The 22,808-nt window shown below is 43.7% G+C and overlaps 1 protein-coding gene and 1 long non-coding RNA gene across 2 annotated transcripts in view; one reads left to right on the forward strand and one right to left on the reverse strand.

The window, feature by feature from the left end:
• Positions 1-10: 10 nt before the first annotated feature.
• LOC307209483 lies at positions 11-19,608 on the forward strand. Its single transcript, XR_013835599.1, has 5 exons — positions 11-394; positions 7,965-8,121; positions 9,380-9,474; positions 15,712-15,757; positions 19,529-19,608. It is a non-coding gene; the product is annotated as an uncharacterized lncRNA (long non-coding RNA).
• Positions 18,815-22,808, reverse strand: part of KBTBD12 (kelch repeat and BTB domain containing 12) — a 76,762-nt gene continuing 72,768 nt past the window's right edge. Inside the window, exon 6 of the mRNA XM_079964549.1 lies at positions 18,815-20,913. Coding sequence (XP_079820675.1) covers positions 20,747-20,913 — 167 coding nt within the window. The 3' untranslated portion in view covers positions 18,815-20,746. The remainder of the gene's footprint in view (positions 20,914-22,808) is intronic.

The raw sequence follows: 22,808 nt of genomic DNA on the forward strand, positions 1-22,808 counted from the left end.
GTGACCTTCCCCACTCATAGGACTACAGTTCCCAGCGTCCTCCGAGGCCTTGCCTTAACGTACGCGGTTTACGTCACGGCGGCGCGTCACTGAGCGAGTCCTCTGTAACCGAGCCTAGCGCGGTATCGTTGGGAGTGAGGGAAGAAAATCGTTTCCTTTCTGGTTCTCAGTGCGGGTGTGGTAGTTGGAGGCGGCCTAACGGGGCTGGGAAGCGTCGCGTCCCAAAGCGTCAACGGTAGCCCTTGGCATGCTGGGAATTGTGGTTCTGCCGTTGCCGCCATGAAAACAAATCAAAGAGAAGCAAGTCAAGGGCAATTTCCCAGGCGCGGGTCGGCTTCCAGGCAAGAGAGGCCGGGGGTGGTAGGGTGACGCGCCTTTAAGGATTGCAGCCAAAGTAATGCTCAGTGGTAGTTGCAAGTCGTCCTATCCGAAAAAGGGGACACTGAAAAGCTGCGAGGATTTTGTAAATAGTGGAAGCAAGTGAGACCTTCCACAAAAGCGTTGCAATGTATATTCTCGCTTGCTAGGGAGAATTCTTTTCAGCAGCCTTGCTTGTCCTTCTGGTTTTTCAACGGAGGGCAGAGCTACGCCAGGTATACAAAGAACCCTGGGCGCTATGGTTTCCCCTCAAAGAGCACCCTTAACAAACTACAGTTCCCTGGGTTCTTTGAGGAAGGCGTGTGGTGTGGAACTGTTACCCATCCCCTGCCAAAATTGAGTTCTTTGATATAATATCCCCCCAGCCCCGAAAATATTTGGATTTGAGCATATGGATGTCTCACTCGCTTCCCGATGGCCCCATTTTGGTTCTTCTCTCAGTGGCATTTAAGCTACCTAAGTTCACTTCTAGAATAAGTGATCCCTGAAATTGCAAGGTGTCATTCAATCATCCACAGTTCCACACCAAATCAAGTACGATACGGTCCACAGTATGCAAGGGATCCCCTTTGGAATGTGCAAGCAGTGTACCTTGAGAGATCTGGTATAAACAAAACGTGCACTTGTGACATTGTTTTATTGAAGGTGTATGTAGTCACCAACCTTTTAAGATCTGGTGCCAATATCTGAGGCAATCATGCCTAGTTCTAAGTTCCTTGGGGCTGTTTGTTTCAAGAGTGGGTAAAGAAATCTCTCTCAAACAGCAAGTTCACATTTAAAAACAAAAAAATTAGAAATTGTTGTGTATGGTTTTGACACCATAAAGGAATCCAGTGGATTTTCAACTTAACTTTTTATTATGTGATCAGCCCGGTTCCTCGGAGAAATATAAAAGCAGATACTGATAGTGATAGAAATCACTTTTTCTCCATCACTTGGTAAGTCAAAATTTACCAAGGAAGTTCATTTTCAACTGTCATAGTATGAAGCCATATACATATTTTTCCTCCATTATTTTAGAGGGATGTTCTTGGAGACTGTCTCTTTGGAAGGTTGCCAGATTTCTTTTAATACAAGACCTACAGTATTTGTGTGAGATATGGGGGAAAGGAATTGAAGCAAAAGAGGACTGGAGGATAGAATATATGGATAGTGACTGTAAACAAATAAATATCAGTTCAATTCCTAATAGAAAAATAATACTTTCTTCTTAAATGACAAAGAACATCTTGAGATGTTAAAACCTGACGTGGCAATGGCATATTGAAAGATGGCCGAATACTACAGATTGCCATGCTGCTGCTGCTGTTCCTTAAATAGAAATCCACACTCTTGTCCAGGTTGTCCATAGCTAGACAGTGAAAGATGACTGTGTTTCTCCTTGGGGAGCTCAGCTTGTCTTTTTCTGAAAACTCTTTCTTCAAGCTATACAGTCCAATAGATTGTTTATGCTAGTATTCCTTTATCTGGGAGATAAGAATAGCTAATAAAAGCTGTTTGCACTATTCATGGCCTTGAGCAGCTGTCAGATTTTGAAAGGTGGTGTTGGCTTTGGGAAATAACTCTAAACGACTAAGGGTTTTTGCTCTCTGTGCTACTACTGTCCTAATAAGAAATGGACAGCTAAGCCCTCAAATATATGCACTGCATACACCACACACACAACTTACTCTTATTCAGACATATATGTTTGTACTCAATGATCTGAACTTGCACTAACTTTATACTTATTTTTCGATATGGCATGAATAAGTCATCCATTATTGGATTACTGCAATGTGTTATACGTGGCACTGCCCTTGAAGATGATCCAGGAACTTCAGTTAGGACAGAATTTGGCAGCAAGGTTGCTGAAGGGGCTTAAACTATCAGAACATGGTTTGCCAGTCCTCATTTGTTTATATTGGTCACCACTACATTTCTAAGCCCAGTTCAAGGCGCTAGTTTTAACTAATAAAGCTGGTTTGGGACCCCAGTATCCGAAGGTACCCCACTTACTGTACGGGACTATCCAGATCTTAAGATCATCTACATTACAAGATACACTCTTCCGGATGCCACTTCCTGCTGAAATTTGAATGGTGACAACGAGAGAGAGAGAGAGAGAGAGAGAGAGAGAGATCTTCCTTATTTGGAAGGTTTTCCCCTAGGAAGCTCACATCATTGCATCTTTTCAATACCAGGCAAACGCTATTTCTGTTAATATACCATATTTTAAGAAGCATGGTATTGAACTAGTTTCCTCCATCCTCAGAAGATGAAAACATGATAGTGGTTTTCAAATTTTCTATTATATAGATATAGATATATATGTGTATATTTTATTTTATTTTATTTTATTGGACTTAAGGAATTGTTACCTTCTCATCTTTTAAATCCTTTCCTGCTGTCATGGGCTTTGCAAGGCATGTGAAGTCCTAGGAATTGAGGTACACTGGTCTTAGAGTACACACCACTCCTAAATTAATTTAAGCCCCATTGATTTTAGTGGCATATGCATGTGTGTGTAACTGGGGGCTATATTACAACCTGGGCAGAACAACCCTACCCTTCAAGGGAGAGAAAACTGGAGTCAGACAATCCACCAACTTCACAATCCTGATTGGCTTGCATGGCAGAAAGTGGGGGCACATGCGCATTCCCCCCCCCCCGGTTGCCAACTTCCTAAAAAAAGTTCAATAACTTTGGCCATGCCCATATTGCCTGGGATGCATTTGCAAGGGCCATGGGGTTGTGCCCTGAGCCACAACCTGCTGGGAAAATATTGGGAGCTTGGTCTTCTGAACACCTTTCCCTTGGAACTCTGCATTCATTCTTTTTGTGGCCATGCTTAGAATTCTCACATGGATTGGCCAACATAAAGAAGCTCAGCTGATTCCTTCAACTTTCTCTTGCCCCTTGGAAGGTATAGGTGATATCATGTGGAAGAAGGAACTGGCCTCTGTCCTCCTAAACTTATCACAAGGTCTTGCTTGGCTTGTGCTCAGGTGGGATTGCACTGCACCCAGCCTTTTGGCAGATCAATGCTCAGCAAGTGTACATTGTTGGGCTTCGTGGGGTGGTGAATGCTTCCCTCCGTGAGGGAGCCTTCCCAGACCCGCTGAAAGAGGCGGTTATTGAACCGTTTCTTAAAAAACCATCTTTAGATGCGGCCACAATGGCCAACTATCGCCCAGTCTCAAATCTTCCATTCTTGGGCAAGGTGATTGAGCAAGCGGTTGCTGAACAACTCCAGGCATGCCTGGAAGAAGCGGACCATTTGGATCCCTTCCAGTCGGGATTCAGGCTTCATCATGGGACTGAAACTGCCTTGGTCGCACTGGTTGATGATCTCCGGCGGGTTAGGGACAAAGGTGAGAGCTGTTTCCTAGTTCTGCTGGATCTCTCAACAGCGTTTGATACCATTGACCATAACATCCTTCTGGACCGTCTTGAGGGGCTGGGAGCTGGGGGCACTGTCATACAGTGGTTCCGCTCCTTCCTCCTGGGCCGTGTTCAGAAAGTGGTGGTGGGGGATGAGTGTTCAGACCCCTGGGCTCTCACTTTTGGGGTGCCTCAGGGTTCTGTCCTCTCCCCCATGCTTTTCAACATTTACATGCAGCCGCTGGGAGAGATCATCAGGAGGTTTGGGCTTGGTGTTCATCAGTATGCGGATGATACCCAGCTCTACCGCTCTTTTAAATCAGAACCAGTGAAGGCGGTGAAGGTCCTGTGTGAGTGTCTGGAGGCGGTTGGAGGATGGATGGTGGCTAACAGATTGAGGTTGAATCCTGACAAGACAGAAGTACTGTTTTTGGGGGACAGGAGGCGGGCAGGTGTGGAGGATTCCCTGGTCCTGAATGGGGTAACTGTGCCCCTGAAGGACCAGGTGTGCAGCCTGGGAGTCATTTTGGACTCACAGCTGTCCATGGAGGCACAGGTCAAATCTGTGTCCAGGGCAGCTGTTTACCAGCTCCATCTGGTACGTAGGCTGAGACCCTATCTGCCTGCGGACTGTCTCGCCAGAGTGGTGCATACTCTGGTTATCTCCCGCTTGGACTACTGCAATGCACTCTACGTGGGGCTACCTTTGAAGGTGACTCGGAAACTACAACTAATCCAGAATGCGGCAGCTAGACTGGTGACTGGGGGCGGCCGCCGAGACCATATAACACCGGTCTTGAAAGACCTACATTGGCTCCCAGTACGTTTTCAAGCACAATTCAAAGTGTTGGTGCTGACCTTTAAAGCCCTAAACGGCCTCGGTCCTGTATACCTGAAGGAGCGTCTCCACCCCCATCGTTCTGCCCGGACGCTGAGGTTCAGCGCCGAGGGCCTTCTGGCGGTTCCCTCATTGCGAGAAGCAAAGCTACAGGGAACCAGGCAGAGGGCCTTCTCGGTAGTGGCGCCCGCCCTGTGGAACGCCCTTCCAGCAGATGTCAAAGCGATAAACAACTACCTGACATTCAGAAGACATCTTAAGGCAGCCCTGTTCAGGGAAGTTTTTAACGTGTGATATTTTACTGTATTTTTGGTTTCTATGGAAGCCGCCCAGAGTGGCTGGGGAGGCTCAGCCAGATGGGCGGGGTATAAATAATAAATTATTATTATTATTATTATCTGTCTTGAGAGGCAATGGAAGAATGCACCATGAGGGGTAAAGTCAAACCTGCTGTGGCTGTAGAGACCAATATGGGAGAGACATGTTTTATTGCAGTTTGAGCAGATGAAGGCATCTGATTTTGCTGTTACAGATGCACCATGGCATTTCCTCTCTTTGCACTCCTCCCAGCAGTCATTTCTCCTCTGGTCACTGCTGTGGATACCTGAGCTGACTGTCTCCAGCTTGCCTGTGACCCATGCATGAACTTGATGTGGTCCAGCTGTTCAGCAGTGGGGAGAATTGGGAGTTAGCTTGCCCCTCTCCACTATTTTTTGGTCATGGCATCGTTGCTATAGATTTTCCCCCACCCTTCAACTGCATCCTTAAACGTTTGCACACAGAGACCAAATATGATATTGTGAGATTTTCAATTACATTTTGAGAGCTGGAAATCCTTGAAACAAGGAAAAATTGCTACATCTTTATATAAGCAGTAAGCCATAACTCAATGGCAGAGCACGTGCATTGCATGCAGAAGACCCCAAATTCAATCCCTGGCGCCTCTATGTAGGCTGGAAACCCTGTCTGCAGGGTTTCTGTCTGCAACCCTAGAGAGTCAGTGTAAATAATACCAAGCTAGTTAGACCAATAAGGCAGCTTTTAATGATTTTCTGCTCCACCAGATTAGGGTAATAGTCTCCATTGGGTAAGAATGTTTTTTTCCCACCTTGTGGACAGATTTTTTTTATTACATGTGAGGGATATTGATTGCAGTGGACACAGGTCTCAGCCTATAGAGATAATTTGTCAGCAACTGCCCTTTGTGCTATAGCTCCTCTGGCTCTTAAATAGGCGATGAAAAGTATTTGCGGAGCATCTGACAGACTAATCACAATGTTAGGTGGAGCAACTTTAATAATTACTGTATGAAACACGTTTCACACGCAGCTTCCGGAGTGTTAAGATGGCACCCAAGAAGAGCCTGCTGGATCAGGCCAATGGCCTATTTAAACCAGCATCTGTTCTCAAAGTGACCGACCAGATGCCTGTGGGAAACCTGCAAGCAGGATTCGAGCACGAGAGCACTCTCCCCTCCTGGAGCTTCCAGCAAGTGGTATTCAGAAGTATTGCTCTCTCCAGCTGTGAAGGCAGAGCATAGTCATCATGGCTAGTAGCCATGGATAGCCCTCTCCTCCATGAGTTTGTCTAATCCTCTTTTAAAGCCATCTAGGTTGGTGGACATCGCTACCTCCTGCAGGAGTGAGTTCCATAGTGTGTTGCAAGGCAAAGTGCGTCCTTTTAACTGTCTGGAATCTTCAAACATTCAGCTTCCCTGGATATCCACAAGTTCTAGTGCTATGGGGCTTAGGAAGAACTTTTCTTTATCCACCTTCTCCATGCCGTGCACATTTGGGATGAATATGCATTTACATCCTCTGATTATTTAACCCAAATGCTATCTTGGCAGTAATATTCAGCTTAGCCACAAGGTGGGAGAACTGTTTAACTTATAAATCTGCCTTTGCTTAAACTTTGTATGAAATCTACACATATGCCTGACATTATTCAATGGCTATTCTAATTGCAAAGCTACATGATGACGGCATTTAGAGAGACCCATGTATGCATGAGCCTCAGATCTCCCACCATAGAGGAGATGGCCCTTGCACTCAGTAACCTTTGCTGGGTTGTATTGAGATCTCCACTCCCAGGAGAGGAGCCTGAGAGAGGATTCAGATGCAACACAAGTGGAAGGGCAGCAAGAAACACCAGTGTCTTGAACAATATGCAATACAGCACACAGCCTTCCTTCAACATTAATACTTTTCAGAATTTTGCAGTGCAGTTCTCTACCCCAGTGTGTAGAAAATGCATATATTAACAAAGATAGCAGAAAAAATGCATATATTAACAAAGATAGCAGAAAAAAATGCATAACCTTAAGGAACATTGCTTTGCAAGAACTTGTATCTTAAGTAAAATCGCATACAAACACGTAGATAGGAGAAAATTGCACTAAGATGTTAATTCATTTCCATTATTAATTTTAAAGGGGGGGGGAGATTAACTAATGTGGAAATGTGTAGAATTGAATTTAAGACTGGAAAAATGAGATGGAGACAAACTGAAATGGTCAGGTTTGCCCATCCGTACACCCCATGTAAAGAATGATAAGATTGTACTGTCAAGACATTAGCAGCAGAAACTCACCAAGCAAATTCCCTGTTTGGTTTTAGAGCTAAAGCTGAAATCAGACCCCATGACATAAGATGTGCAGTGAATGAACGTTGTTATCGTGCTGTACTTGTCTGCTCCTGCCTTTGCAAAATAGCTCCCTGGGACATTTGTAAAAGGCTTTATAAATAAAAGCTATATTGTATTGTACCCCCAATCTCCCTCTGGTACTTAAAAGACATTTTATCTATTAGGAAATCTTATAACCATAATGTGCCAAACAGATAGACTGTACGTGATGAAAGACCTGCTATAACCAAGCTAGGTGCCACCCTGGGCTTTCTTAACCTTGTTGTCCATGCATAAACCTGCTCCAGCAGAGCCAGCAGTTGTGTTCATAGCAAAAGTTCCTATATGTTGGCTTGAGGCAATTGATATTCAGCAGCTGGCTTTGGGGTTTTGTTTTGTTTTTTAACCAAGTTTAGTACTACTTCTAACCCTCTGTGTGGATCCTCATAGGGTGCTTTCAAACAGGGGCTTAATATGCAGACAGATTGCTGAGATACCATTGTTGAGATACGTTTACATGTAACTCAACTTGGCTTAATTCCTCCATTCCCAAACTGCTGCCATTTTAGCTAAAGTAGACTGTGTTTGTAGTAGACCAGGATGCTTGATGTCATAGGACCTATATGCTTACAAAGGTTGTGTGCCACCTCTGCTGAGTGGTAGCAAGATTCCAGAGGGTTACAGGGTTGTGTTTCCATTGGGAATTCAGGCATGTCAGAGAGTGTAGCCCTTTAAAACACATAGTTTATTTTACACCTAGATACTTCATGCCTGGGTGGAGGAAGAGAGTTCACAGTATTACATCTCAAGCGGGGCTTATTCCCCACAGCAGTGCAGCTTTGCAGTCCAAGGTATCCTGCACACCATTCTCGTTCTTCTGTCCCAGCCTGCCAATATGGTTCTGGTAAACAATTATGGTGGGTTCATTGTAATGGTCTTATGCTGTGTGGGAATGTTTGGAGATGCAAAGGGGAATGCAGAGGACCTTCCTCTCCACAAATGGAGTCTATCAGACCTTATTCCTCTGATTAACTGTTGTGTTGACATTGGCAGAGTAATTCTTGTGCAGAATGTGTGAAACCATAATCACCTCCTGATGCATGTGAAGATGCTGTCTGAAAAATGTGTGTGACAATGGGAGCAAACCCCAGGCTATGGCTTCCAGATTATTATTAACAGTAAAAGATGAACCCTGTTCTTAAAAGGTAAACTGGTTTTTATGCCAGTCTGTAGAAAAGACATTTTCTGAGAACCAGTGCAACATTGAAAATACAAAATGGGGTGGGACAGCTTCTTTGGACTATATTGCAGAGAGGAAGGGTATTTGTAGTGTGTTGTGAATTTTTGCTTCCTTAGGAGTTGAACTTGCAGTTTATGATGAGAGGATATCTCGTTAATCAGGAATAGGCATGGGAGAATCAGAATATTGTTTATTTGTTTAGATCATGGATCATTCATGACACACCCTGTATGTTTCTCCCATGGATAAATAAGAAAGGAGGGGGGGACAGAAAGGAAGGAAATGATTTTGCATGGTTAAGCAGCCACTCTCCTTCGGTTTTGCTAAAAGTGGCAGCCTCCTGCAGCTGTTTTCGTTTTTTAAAAAATTGGGAGACTGTTACACCCATCCCAAGTGTAATATCTAGTTTGGCCTGAGTCATGCAAAATTGCTACCCTCTCAGAGCACAGATCTCATACTCTGTACAAAGCCAGCATAATTGTTACCAACTTAGCTATCATAAACAGACATTTGATTTGCCGATCTATATTGCCGTCTCAGTACCAAAAAGGAAGATTTAAAAATGCTACTTCCTGCTTTCCTGACATGAGGCTCTTTAAGTCCAGTGCTGTGGATGTGACAGAATGGGGGGGGCACTCTACAGGTTCCCTAATCTATGACAGCAGGTGGAGACACTTCCTGTTCATTTAGCATTTTATCCCAACTCCTCAAAACAATCTTTTCCATGGAATCCTGATTTCCAGCTGAATTTAACCATTGTCTCAATTACATAGAGAATCTGAAATCCTCTTAAACTTACAAGTGGAATTGATTCCCAACCAGCATCATATATATCATTTCAAGTTTCCACCTTTAATTTCTTTAACCTAGCCCATCAATTAAATCCAAAAGATAATGATACTTTATTTTTGTGAATATTTCACTTCTATTCTCAGACAACCTGGTCCATCCTATGCAGTGGAGGCTGCCCGACCAGCACCAATCTATCACTAGGGATGGAGGAGAAACATGATTCAGTTTGCACTTGAAGGTGAGCTTACCTAATTTGCACTTTCCAAAACAATACATGAACCAAAGCACAGCCATTTTATGAAATTTGCACTTCTCTGAAATTTGTAATGCAGTTTTCCAGCCAAGTGACGTATACAAAAAATGCATGTGCTAGGGCAAAGTGTGCATAAACACACACATATTAGTGAAAAATATATATATAAGTGCATTATGTTAGCGGAAATTGCTTTGCAAAACTCCATACAAAATGTGTGTGGTTAGAGAAATAAAATAGTAAGGAATTTTCATGAGGATTTTTTAAAATTGCAAACTGGTGAGAAATGTGGAGCACTGAACTTCAGATTGGCAAATGAGAAACTGAAAGAAATTGAAACCACCAAATTCACCTACCTCACGTCTGTTCTCAGACAGCCCCTACCTGCCTGATTTCTTCCAGCCAGTACAGTGGGGTAGAACGGGCTGTCACCTTCCTCCTCCTTAGTCTCTGTTTTCCCCTTCTTTAACCCAGCAGGGATGAGAATGAGGAGGACAAAACTAGAATTACTTGGCCCTACCACTGGTCACTGACTATTGAGCTCCCTGCCTTCCACCCCACCAGCCCCCAGGACCACCAGCCACCACTGATTCTAGGGCAGACACCTAGGGTCTCTTTGTCTCTTCCTTGTAAAATTCCACTGCAAAGCTGGTGGATCTAGCAAAGTGCCATTTTCTTCCCTTCCCTTTGCTCCAACAAATCCTCACTAAGTTTCTCAACCTTTATGGGAGGGCAGAGGGGCAGAGGTAGACACATTTATCTTCACCATTAAAGATACATATCTTTGTTGGCATGATCAGGTGGGGAATTTCTCAGGTAAGGAAGGAACTAAATTAATTCAAGGCCATTAGACATGGCACGGGAGATCTGTAATCAGCTCTTGACATTCCCCCTTGCTTTTAGCTGCAGAGAGGGCAAAGGTGGGTTCAGTATGAATATATAATATATGTTGTTTTCCCGTTTCATGGCTAATAGCCTCTGGGAATAGGGGAAATTAGAAGGGAGGAAAATAGCACCAGAGGGAAGGGTTGGTATCCCCTCTCCTTAGCACTGTGGCCACAGTGCAAATCTTACATCACTTGCATATGCCTTTATAACAACAACAACAACAACAACAACAACAACAACAACAACAACAACTTGAAGAAGACTTCAATAAATCCAATCTCAGACCTAGTTGGGACCTCAGTCATTGTGGGCTGGGCTTATGTCCAGACATATGTGGAGGAGCTTGTATACCTTAAGGATGGCAATTTTTAAAATTGTATATAATGCGGTCACAGCAGTTAATGGCAAAACACTATTTAATTTCATCTGGAATTGGTTCCAGACTCCAGCGGGGGATGTCTTTACCATTCAGGTTCTAGAATTACATCATTCTTATAACTAAACAGAGATAATACTAAAGAGCTGGTCCCATAAAGCATGACTTAACAATTTATTTTGGCTGAATGGGTATGAGGATTTATTGTCCTGCTTGCAAAAGAGGCCAGCTGATAAATCCATCCTAAGTAGATAAGCTATACAAATTCACTTGAAAGAAATGCTTTAAATCCCTCATCTACTTCAGGTTACAGAATTGACCAGCCAGAAAATGCAGGAGTCAAGTCTTCTGAGCTCTTAAGAGAAACCCCATGCTCTTGGCAGCAGCCATTTCCAAATCACTCAGGGCACAGTTTTCTTTGCTGTAGCTCTTAGGAATTGTTGTATTGCACAAGAAGTTAAAAGGACTGAGCAGTTAAGGGAGCAAATTGCAGTTCTTGGTGAGGGTCAAAAGAGAAGCAGGGTGAGAAATGTGTGGCCCTTTCTCCCAATTTATCAAATTATTATTAACTTTAAAGCAGCATGAAACAACTCTGATTTCAGTTGTAGGAGGAGGAGCCCCTGGGAGAGGGTTTTAAAATCAGCTAGGTGGTGGGGTCAGGAGAGTTGGTGGATTATTCCATCTGACAAGCTAACCTTAAATAAACTTTGCTCTGTCTGCCTAGTATCCAACTGCATTTGGCAAAATTCCAAAGCAGAAAAAGATAAGAATGACCTAATGAAATAGGACTTGGATCCTCAGAGAAAGTTTTCTCATTGCCTCTAGATAGGATGCTGCAACCTGCCCAGTGGGAAAACAGCATAGAATTAGGCTGCATTTTTGTTTACAGTGGTTAAAAACTGATGTAACACTTCTTTGAAGGTTACCTCATATTAGTTTGTTCCCCTCTGGAATTCACTTACTTGTGAATTCAATTACCTTTCCCTGTTATTGGACAAATAAACAAAGAAGAGAACTTATGCCTAAAAAACTTCCACAGCATGCATTTAAAGCACATTCAACTCACATTTAAAGCACTTGGTTTCACTCAAAGAATCCCGAGAACTCTAGTTTTCTCCTCAGAGAGCTACAGTTGCCAGCAACCTTAAGAAACTACAGTTCCCAGGAAACCAAGGAAGCAGCAAGTTGCCAGCTGCAGTCTCTGCAAAGTATCCCTTATCTTTAAGAATTGTAAAAGATAACATTTTGCCAGCTTCTTACCACCATTGACTGGATTTCACATATTAAAGTGACCTGTCATGGACGGCTAAGAGGATACATTGGTCAGAAAGCTAGACAAGAACTTTATTATCCCTCTAACCCAGGCCAGCGCCACCTAGTGCCTAACTATAATCACACTATCTGCATGAACTAATCAAGCGGTTCTGCCCCACCTGCAGCTTCTAGTTTCCTTCCCCTTCTTGCTCTTAAGTCCCACATATGGTTCCAATCTTATTTAAAAAAAAAATCAAGACAGGAAACAAAGCAAGGTGAACAGTTTCCTAATTAAGATCCAGTCTCCTTTGCCGGCTAATCCTCTCTCTGTGCTTATTTTATTTCTGGATAGCTGCAGGAAAGCAGACCAAAACTTCCACCTTTATTTTTATTAAAAGTTCCTGATTACACTGTGTGTCTGTCTGTGGAAAGCTAGTCCCTGGAGCATTTCCATTTTGCAGTTCATGCCATGTTGCGGCTGAGATTTAACAGCCTAAGCCTATACTTAAGCAAGGGGCAAGCAGAGGGCAGAACTCCCCGGCAGTGCTACTCTATTAGCTTCAGTGAATGAGGTCCCTGTGTATGAGTCTTGAGACCTCACACTGCCTAATAAGTGTTCTCCGCATAATGTCTGGGCCTGAGCTGCGGCTGGATTTGGAGAACTACAAACACATATTCCTCATGGGAGTCTCAGGAGACTTTCACAAGCTGCTTTCCTAATCAGAGTTGATGTGGTGTGTAGTCTAAATTCAGCTCAGGTATCACTTTAACCAGCCATGTCTGCTGTGCTTTTACAAACCGCCTTCTGTTTCTTCCCTGTTGCACACAATTTCTTCCTGCCGCCTATATATTCTCTCTCTCTCTTTTTTTAATAATATTTATTAGCTTTTCAACACGGAAAAAGTTACAAAAATAATGAAAAGAAAGTACAAACAGATGCAAAACCAAAAAAGAAAAGAAAAATTCAAAACAGTTAAAAATAAATCCCTCTTTCTATTATCTTACCGCTCTTTTACTTATTTTCATGACTTCCTCACACCTCTCTTTTTTGTATTCCAGTTACAAATTGGTTCAGCAAATCCATACCCTCTTTGTTTACTCTTAAGTCTTTATCTTCACATCTTATAACTTCAAATTTTCATCTAATATCAATCCATTTTTACATATCCCTATTTTATCTTATTGCTAAGACCACTTCATTTCATTCCAACATCATTAACATTCAATAATTTTACAGTGTTTCTGTAAATAGTCTTTAAATTTCTTCCAATCTTCTTCCACCAACTCTTCTCCCTGGTCTCGGATTCTGCCAGTCATTTCCGCCAGTTCCATATAGTCCATATATAGTTCTCACAGAATCATAGAGCTAGGTCATCTGTTCTGTTGCTGCCACCACTCCACTTGATGCAGGAAACCCAGAGCTACAGCATTTCCAATAAATGGCTGCCCAGCCTCTTCTTGAAGACCTCTAGTGAGGGAGAGCCCATTACCCCTTTAGGTAATTGGTTTCCATGTTGGACTGCTCTTACTGTTCAGCGACTTCTCCTAATGTTCAACCCAAATCTCACCTCCTGTAACCTAGGCCCGTCAGATCTAGTTCTGCATTCTGGGGCAGGAGGGAAAAAGTCTTTGCCCCTTCTACAGTGACAACTCTTCTAGTATTGTAACAGTGCTATTATGCCCCCTCTCTCAGGTACACACTGCACACACTAGCCTATTTGTAGCACACAAAAACATTGTTTTTCTTAAACTAGAATCTTCATGCTTTTCCTTACCATGCTGCTTACAATCTACAGTAGATGCTCAGGTTGCGAATATGATCCGTGCCGGAGGCACGTTTGCAACCCGCAGCGTCACATCTGCACACACGCGTGTTGCGATTCGGCGCTTCTGTGCATGCATGAGCACTGAAACCCGGAAGTAACCTGTTCCAGTACTTACGGGTTTGGCGTGGTGTGCAACCCGAAAACGCGCAACCTGAAGCGTCTGTAACCCAAGGTATGACTGTAGTTTGAGTCCAGGTTCTGCCATCCACAAAGCTGGGTTAGGTCACTTTGTATGTATTTTGAAAACCATGCAATCCATATATTCTCCAGGCTAAGCGTATCCAGTTCTTTCTGCCTTTCTTAGAATCATAGAATCATAGAGTTGGAAGAGACCACAAGGGCCATCGAGTCCAACCCCCTGCCAAGCAGGAAACACCATCAGAGCACTCCTGACATATGGTTGTCAAGCCTCTGCTTAAAGACCTCCAAAGAAGGAGACTCCACCACACTCCTTGGCAGCAAATTCCACTGTCAAACAGCTCTTACTGTCAGGAAGTTCTTCCTAATGTTTAGGTGGAATCTTCTTTCTTGTAGTTTGGAACCATTGCTCCGTGTCTGCTTCTCTGGAGCAGCAGAAAACAACCTTTCTCCCTCCTCTATGTGACATCCTTTTATATATTTGAACATGGCTATCATATCACCCCTTAACCTCCTCTTCTCCAGGCTAAACATGCCCAGCTCCCTTAGCCGTTCCTCATAAGGCATCGTTTCCAGGCCTTTGACCATTTTGGTTGCCCTCCTCCAAGTTCTCCTCCAAGTTCTCCTTCATAGAACTTGTTTTCCAGACCACTGACCATCTTTGTTGTCCTTCTCTGAACCCATTCTTATTTGTCTATGACTTTTTTTGAAAAGCAGTGATAAGATCTAGACACAATACTCTCAAATGGATTCATTTCCTAAATTCTGGGGGGTGTTTTTTAAACAATATAAACAACTAGTATGCTCACAGTTTTGTTCTGTAAGGTCACAACTCAAAATTGACATCTGAATGCAGATATGACAAGGGTAATAATCTACCCTCTTGACCCTGAGCCCACCTGATACAGGCCACAGTATAAGACCCTGGGGAGGAAGAAACTCAGTTGCAATGGATAGGATAGTCTTTAGTGATTTTACACCTCCAGTCCACCCAAGTTGGACCTTGTGTGGTGCAGTTGCACTGGTAATAGTAGTCCATGCCACAGATCATATTGTTTTTTTGCCTTGCACAGCAGTTTAAAGGATCAGGTTATTTGCTGCCCAACCAAATAAAAGAAACAATTTTTTACAAACAGACAAACCTTAACAAAAAAATTCCTTCCAGTAGCACCTTAAAGACCAACGAAGTCAGTTCTTGGTATGAGCTTTCGTGTGCATGCACACTTCTTCAGATGCGTATCTGAAGAAGTGTGCATGCACATGAAAGCTCATACCAAGAACTGACTTAGTTGGTCTTTAAGGTGCTATTGGAATGATTTTTTTTGTTTTGACAATGGCAGACCAACACGGCTACCTATCTGTAAGACAAACCTTAAGTTAAGGATGATACATACTTTGGCAGATACTTGCAAGAACAAAACTCAGACTCGTATTTCTCTTCTGAAAAAGGCTTTGAATGTTCATTGTATAAACATTATGTGCTGCGATAAACAGCACAATCCTAAGCAATTCTACTGCTGTATTTTATATATATATATAAAATACAGCAGAACTTCACTTCTCTGGGGCTTATGTTTTGTAGAATTCATGCTCTCATGAAGTAAGAGGATATTATTAAATCATTCCATCAAGTGCACACAAGGCATTGAAGCCAAAGGAAAATAAGGGAGGAGCATCAAAGGACGTGCTGTGTGTGTTTCACAGGCAGTTTTATAAACATCCTTTCCTTTCAATCTCCAGATCTGGAGTAAAATGCTAGCACATCAGCTGCAGCTGAGCATGACTGGTAAGTGAATTGCATCTCTTTGAAGAAATGCTCAGATCTCTCCGATCCATTTTAAAATATGAAGTTCTAGAGAGATGTGAGGAAATATTTTTTGATTTCTAGCCTGTTGGGTTACTTACAGTATGTATGTTTGGAGAAACGATGGCCCTCAAGAGATGTTGCTGGACTCCAGCTCCTGTTAGCCCCAGCTGGCATGAGCAGATGAGCAGAGATGATGGGTGTTGCTCAACAATATCTAGAGAGCCACAGGTTCCCTATCCTTGGCTTACAGCATTATTTTGGTCTGATGTGAGACATTCATTGTATACTGCAGTGCTGGAAATGTGGGCACTCATCCTGATTTGTTGGAGGGAATGGTAGATTATATTGTGTCAAGCCAAGGGCTATCCCACACTTTCCACTCCATTTTCCTGTTACTGTACTGTATACCTAAAGCCCCAGCTGGCATGAGCAGATGAGCAGAGATGATGGGTGTTGCTCAACAATATCTAGAGAGCCACAGGTTCCCTATCCTTGGCTTACAGCATTATTTTGGTCTGATGTGAGACATTCATTGTATACTGCAGTGCTGGAAATGTGGGCACTCATCCTGATTTGTTGGAGGGAATGGTAGATTATATTGTGTCAAGCCAAGGGCTATCCCACACTTTCCACTCCATTTTCCTGTTACTGTACTGTATACCTAAAGTACAGTGTTTGGGGGAAATTGGTTTTTTACGCAAAACCTCCCAAACAACTATAACTGTGTGACCAGAGTTTGTTGATACATGATTGTTACTATTTTCAAGTGAGATTCGATCTGGAAGCTCCCTATTGCTAAAAACAACAGTTAGGGAGGACCAAGTCACAATGTTTTGCTTCCCCCAATTCCTGGTCCTTAGTCCCCCTGTTCTGTGACTACAACACCAGAACATGCCATTTCCCTAACAGCAAAGAGGTGCAATTGCATTACATTGATTACATTAGCTTGCAGTGAATGGATTTTCTTGTTGCAGGCGGAAACAGGTTTTATTTAGTTCAGTTCTGCAAGTAACAGGAAGTTAATCCAAGGCCGCTATCAAGCAGGGATGGGGAATCTGAGATTCCCCAGAGGTTGTTGGACTTCAGCTCCCACTGTTCCCAGCCTGCGAGGCCAACAATGATGTAAGCAGGGATGATGGGATTCATAGTCCAGCAACATCTGGGGAGCCATGGGGTAGCACTCAGTAGATTTCCCATTGAAATTAAGGCACTTAATTTAGGCTTGAACCCTAAATACACTTATTATTTGTTAAATTTATAATATATATACTGCCCTTCATCTGAAGATCTCAGGGCAGTTTACAATATAAAATTACAGGAAAAACCCATTGACATGCATAGGTTACACTGTTAGCCATCTTCATGAATTTCAGTGAGTCTACTCTTAGTAAAACATGGGCATTTTTATTCCTCAATAGCAGTCCCTCCAGAGCCCCCCAACTTAGCATGGTTTTCTCTGTCCTGGTTCATTCTGGACACAGAGAACACCATTTTTAAATTGGGAGCTTCAAGGATGCTTACTTCTGATCTTCTGGCCCGCAGGCTGGGGAGGGCAATTTCATGGTTTCTTGCCCCCTTGCAGGAGGGTGTAAATGAACCATATAAATGTCTGAGGTGATCTGCTGCCTTAATCACTCATTAGAGCCCATAGTTAAATTTGGAAAGAAGACAGCTATTAGCATGGTAGGTACCATGGAAACAAAACTCTTCACTAATGAGAGTTGCCACTTCCCTGTTTGGGGGGGGGGAGTGCAGTGCATGGGGGGAAATGAGAAGAGGAACGCAGAGAGGGAAGCATAGGGTGCAGTGGTGGGAGGGCACGGAGGAGCAGGTTGCAAAGGAGGTGAGCAGAGCAAGATGTGAGCAACCACCCTGGTGAGATTTTATTTGCAAGTTTGTACTCACAGACCTCCTGTTCCACATTTCCAAGTGGGCTGAAGGTTATGTAAATAGTCTTTATTTAGAACTGACAACCACAGTGTTAGCGATGGGCAAAAAGCTGTATTTGTTTTTACTTTTTGAAAGTGTAAAAATAATTATCTCCTTTTGTTCCTCCCCCCTCCCCTTTTGCTAAAGCTTAGCTCTGTTGCTCCTTTGTCTTTGAAATGGAATATATATATGTGTGTTCCATTTCAAAGATATAGAGGCATGCAAAGATTAGGAGTTCTTCCAGACAACCTGATTATTGAGCACTAGCAAGATGTACCTGGCGCTGCTCAGCAATTTGAAGGTGGGGGAGGAATAGTGTTATGAGTTTGAGGAGGAAGTAGGCTGTACTTGCCTGGGTCCAGCAAGTGGTAAAATCTAATTAAGGATGCAAATTCCTGGAATAGCCAAGCTAGCTTCCTGGTGAGGTGATAGCCTAGGACCAGTTAATGGGCACTTAAGGGAACAAAGAAAGTGGATCTGTGCCTCAGCTCGCCAGTAGTTGGAAAGACAAAGGCCAGAGTGGAGAGTGGCATTATGTGAGCTAGAAGGTTGAAGCAGAAAAGGCAGCAGGCTAGGGAGTCAGTGATGGTCGATTTCTGTTTGAATCCAAGGCTGCAGCTACGGGAGAAGCAAGACCTTCTTGGGTGTAAATGCTGTGAACCCCTACATCGTAGGCTCAGGTTGTAAATAAACCATATACTGTATAATAAAGACACCACAGTCTCCACTGTGCCTCATTTCCAGAAGGAAAAATGAACCCTGGGTAAGCGCCTGGAACCCCTGGAATCTTGCACCGCTCAGAGATTGGGTTGGTGTGTAGCAATAGAGTTTTTTAATTTGTGAGTTCGGGTGCTGTGCTTGCATGTGCACACACTCACACATAGCTCGTACAGGGTGTTTATATGTCTTCTTATTAATAATTTGTTCATCTTATACTTTTCAGTGTATTCCCAATTCTCCACAAGGTCTTTTTTTTAAAGGAGGGGAAATGTGGATTTGTTATGCTAGAGCAACAAAGTGCTTTAATCCAATTTAACTGCACAAACTTAAACTCTGGGACGTGCTTGAATCCCTCCCACAACATGCTGACATGTTCTGGAGGTAATCTAGGTAAAAATATAGCAGCTTTATTGGACAAACTGGACAAATATAGCATCAAAACGTAGGGCATATGTGGAGAAAGTTCTTCAGTACTGTTTATCATCTCTAAACTCCAACAAAGCGATGTATACTTTGTTTGTGTGCACTTGCAAGCATCCCAATGGCCTTTTCCCCACATCAGAATCAAGATTCAATGTAATCTATGGAAGCAGCACCCACATTTCCCCAGACTATAGGCTAAAACCTTTTCTTCTAGTGTTGACAGTATAGCCGTGAAACATTCAAATGCAAATGTTTTAACTGTCAAATACATCCTACCTACAAAGCACACAGGAAGGAAAAGGTTGAGTCACAGCTCCACTTCTTTTCTAGATTAATTCTTTCTATTAAACACATACACATGCTGATTCAACCCTAGCACAGTGTTCTGCATTGAGCAAGTTCTTGTGAAGTTCATGCTACCTTTGTGTGTTTTATGAAACGTTTACTGATGTTTCAAGGTAAAGTTGATGAGTCATAAACAGGGTAGGAAATATATCTCACTCTCCTCATTTTTCCACTGTTCAAGTTCCTGCAGCAGGAATTTTAAATATGGGCTGGCTACACATTACACTTGAAAAGTGAATGATTGCTTCCCAAAAGCCCTAGACCACTCATTCTGGACCCTCACACCTATGATTCTCTTCCCTTTTCAGCTCTTTCTCCCTTTCTCACTCCTAGGATCTCCAGGGCTACTACTGATGTGACATCTGCATTCTCAGATCACCCTTTCTCTACCTCAGTACAAACCACCCCAGGTGATGATAATTCCACTAGTGGCAGCAGCAGAGATTGCCCTTCCTTAATGCTCTAGTGTCAAACTCAGGACAGATGAGATGGGTAAAGGACCAATAAGACCAACCTGGGTGGAAAGTTCTGAATGTCCCAGCCTGCCTTATGGTAGCAGAAGACCGACAGAGAAGGGCTCTAACTCAGTAGATGAACACATGCAAAAGGTCCCAGGTTCAATCCCTGGCATTTCTGTGTTGGGATAGTGAAAGATTCCTGCCTCAAACAGTGAAGAGCTACTGTTAGACATAGCAGACTAGGGGTAACCCATGTGGTGTGCTCAAAATGTTGCTGGACTACATATCCCATCATCCATTGGGCATGTTGGCTGGGACTGCTGGGAGTTGTAGTACAACAACATCTGGAGGTCACCAGTTTGGCTATCTCTGTAATAGACAGTGCTGAGCTAGAGAGACCAATGCTTTGACTTTGTGTCCTACAGCTTTGTATGGATCTCCTCTTCACTCCATATGGAAACTATAAGAAGCAAGCCCCGAGGTATTAAGGCAAGCAAAATCCTTCAATGTATAAGGCACCAAACCAGAACTTTAGGAAACCATTGCTGATAGTTTATTCCAAACTTCAAGAGAACTAATGTTCTATCTGTTCTAGCTGAGATTCAACATCTGGACAGTTATGGTTGTACAGTATGCAGGACTGTATGAAAGAAGGCTGCTTATCTGCAAACTCCGCCATCAATACAGGCCCAATGCAATCTGACTTTTGAGCCAATTCCACCTGATTATGAGACTAATAGCACAAGCCTATGTGTGTTTACTCATAAGTAAGTCCCAATGAGTTCAGTTGAGCTTACTTCCAGGTAAACAGGTACCAGATTGCACCCTAAGGCCATCTTTCGCATTCCATTTGGCCCTCTGCTGACAATTTAATGGTTTCACAGTATTTATGTTGGTATAGAATTCTGATTTCTGAATGTGCAAATGCTTTCTTGATTCTTTAAGCGACTGCAAAGGCTCGCATTCGCTCCAGATGCTTTAACTAACAGTTGTCCTGGCATTTTTAGGTGTCCAGGAGACATTGCCAGCCATTTATATGAAAGTCTTTGTTCTAAGCTCCACATATCAACTGCAAGGGAAACCTGCATGCCTATTACTCCACTAAATCAGGAGGAGGAGGAATGAGATCCCGTGGGTTCAGCTGAGCAACAAGACAGACATCATAGCTATCATGCATGAGGACGTTGACAGCCACAACATTCCACTGATTTTCCCAGGTGTCCAGCTCTAAGATCTCTTTGGTGATAACTTCATGGCGAGCTGCAACCAAAAAAGAAAAAGAAAAATGAAATGCAACATCAACAAAGGAGTCAAGAAACCATCTTTGATGTAAGTAACAAAGCAAAAAATTCTTTTATGTTATGCTTAGATTAAAAGGAGATATGGCAGTGACTGAAGCATGATTTGCAAACCCAATATTTGTATTCCAAGCTGTACAATGTGTTTGGAAACTCCAGGTTGTGCTGATTTGACTTAGGAATGCCAAGTCCTTTTTTGTTTGGCTTATAACAAAAAAAATCATTCGTTGAGTATTGGTACTCTGCTTTGACCACTGTATCTAAAAAGGAAATGAACTTGTTCTTGGATGTGCCCAAACTAATTGTATGCTGAATGCATTCTAAACTAATATAGTGCTACATGGTCCAGAATTGTCCTTTTTCTATAAAGTTTGTTTACAAGTAAATCTTTTCCAGCAAAGTTCCTGTAATGGTATAGTGTGGTTACTCGTGCGTAAACTGCCTCCACTTCAATTAGATGGTTTGCTCAAACATGTTTAGGGTTAGAGCTCGCCCTCCGTGACCTGTTAGTCACTTGCAGAATCTGCCAGTGGGCGTTTCTTGAATCTCTTCCAGCATAAAAGCTGCTTGACCCCAAGTCTCCGCCTATGTTCCCTGCGCGGAACGCGTCTGCGCAAGTAAGGGGATGGCAAGGGCGTGCCAGCGCTCTCTCCGCTGGTTTCGGTTGAAGGGTCTTGGAGCCCTGACACCGATTCCTCCATCTCCTCTCTATTGGTGTCACGCTGAATTCCTTCCTCCCGACTGGTTCCCTCTCCGGCATCGCTCTGGAGCCCTGCCTCCGCTTTTCGCTGTGATGTCAGTTCCCTGACATCCACCTCCCCCCCAGGACCCCCTCCACCCCCGGCCTGACCCGGTGACGTGACCTTGTCCCCATCTTCAGCCGACAATGCAGGGAACCCTTGAAAGGAGCTGTCGTCATCGTCCGAGGACTCAAACCCCGCTTCCCACCCGCCCCGGTTTCTGATGGGAGGGGCTTCCCAATCTGATTCCTCCTCTCCTGACGACTCCCCTCCTTCCTCTGGGGACGCTGGAAAACCCACAAAATCCTCCTCATCATCATCGGTGGTGGCAAATTGCTCCTCCCAGAATCTCTCCAGAGGTTTGGGCTTCCTCGGATACCTGTTGTGGAACTCTTCCACTAGATACCCATCATCTATTTCCCCTTCTGGAACCCACGTGTTTTCTGACTCGGGCTCCCCCTCCCACACTACTAGGTATTCCACCTGCCACCCCCGCCACCGCGAATCCAGGATCTCCATTATCTGCTGGTGGTGTTCCTTCTCTTCCTGTGGTGGGTGTCTGAGCCCTTCTCCTCCTACCTCCCGGACTCTCCGCTCCCCTCGGTACGGCGAGAGCAGTGACCTATGAAATACCGGGTGGATTTTCATGTTGTCTGGCAACTTGAGCCTGAATGCCACCGGGTTGACTTGGTGTATCACCTCGAAAGGCCCCAGCCGCTTCGGCCGGAGTTTCTTACACCCACCCTTGAAGGGCAATCCTTGAGTGGATAACCACACCCGGTCCCCCACCCTAATGGTCTCCCCTTCCCGGCGACGTTTATCCACTTGCCTCTTGTACTCTTCCTTGGCCCTTTCCAGATTCATCTTAAGCTGCTGGTGCAGTGCTTCCATTTCTTCCACGAACTGCTCTGCGGCGGGCACGCTCCACCCTTCCTCCCCCCTCCCGGGAAAGGCCCTGGGGTGACACCCATAATTAGCCAAGAATGGGCTCATCCCCGTGGACACATGCTCCGCATTGTTATACGCAAACTCGGCCAGTGCTAGCTTATCTACCCAGTCGTTCTGCCTCTCGTTGACGTAACAGCGGAGATATTGCTGCAATATGCTGTTCGCCCTC

This window comes from Podarcis cretensis, assembly GCF_951804945.1.
Source record: "Podarcis cretensis genome assembly, chromosome: 2".
NCBI classification, from domain to species: Eukaryota; Metazoa; Chordata; class Lepidosauria; order Squamata; family Lacertidae; genus Podarcis; species Podarcis cretensis.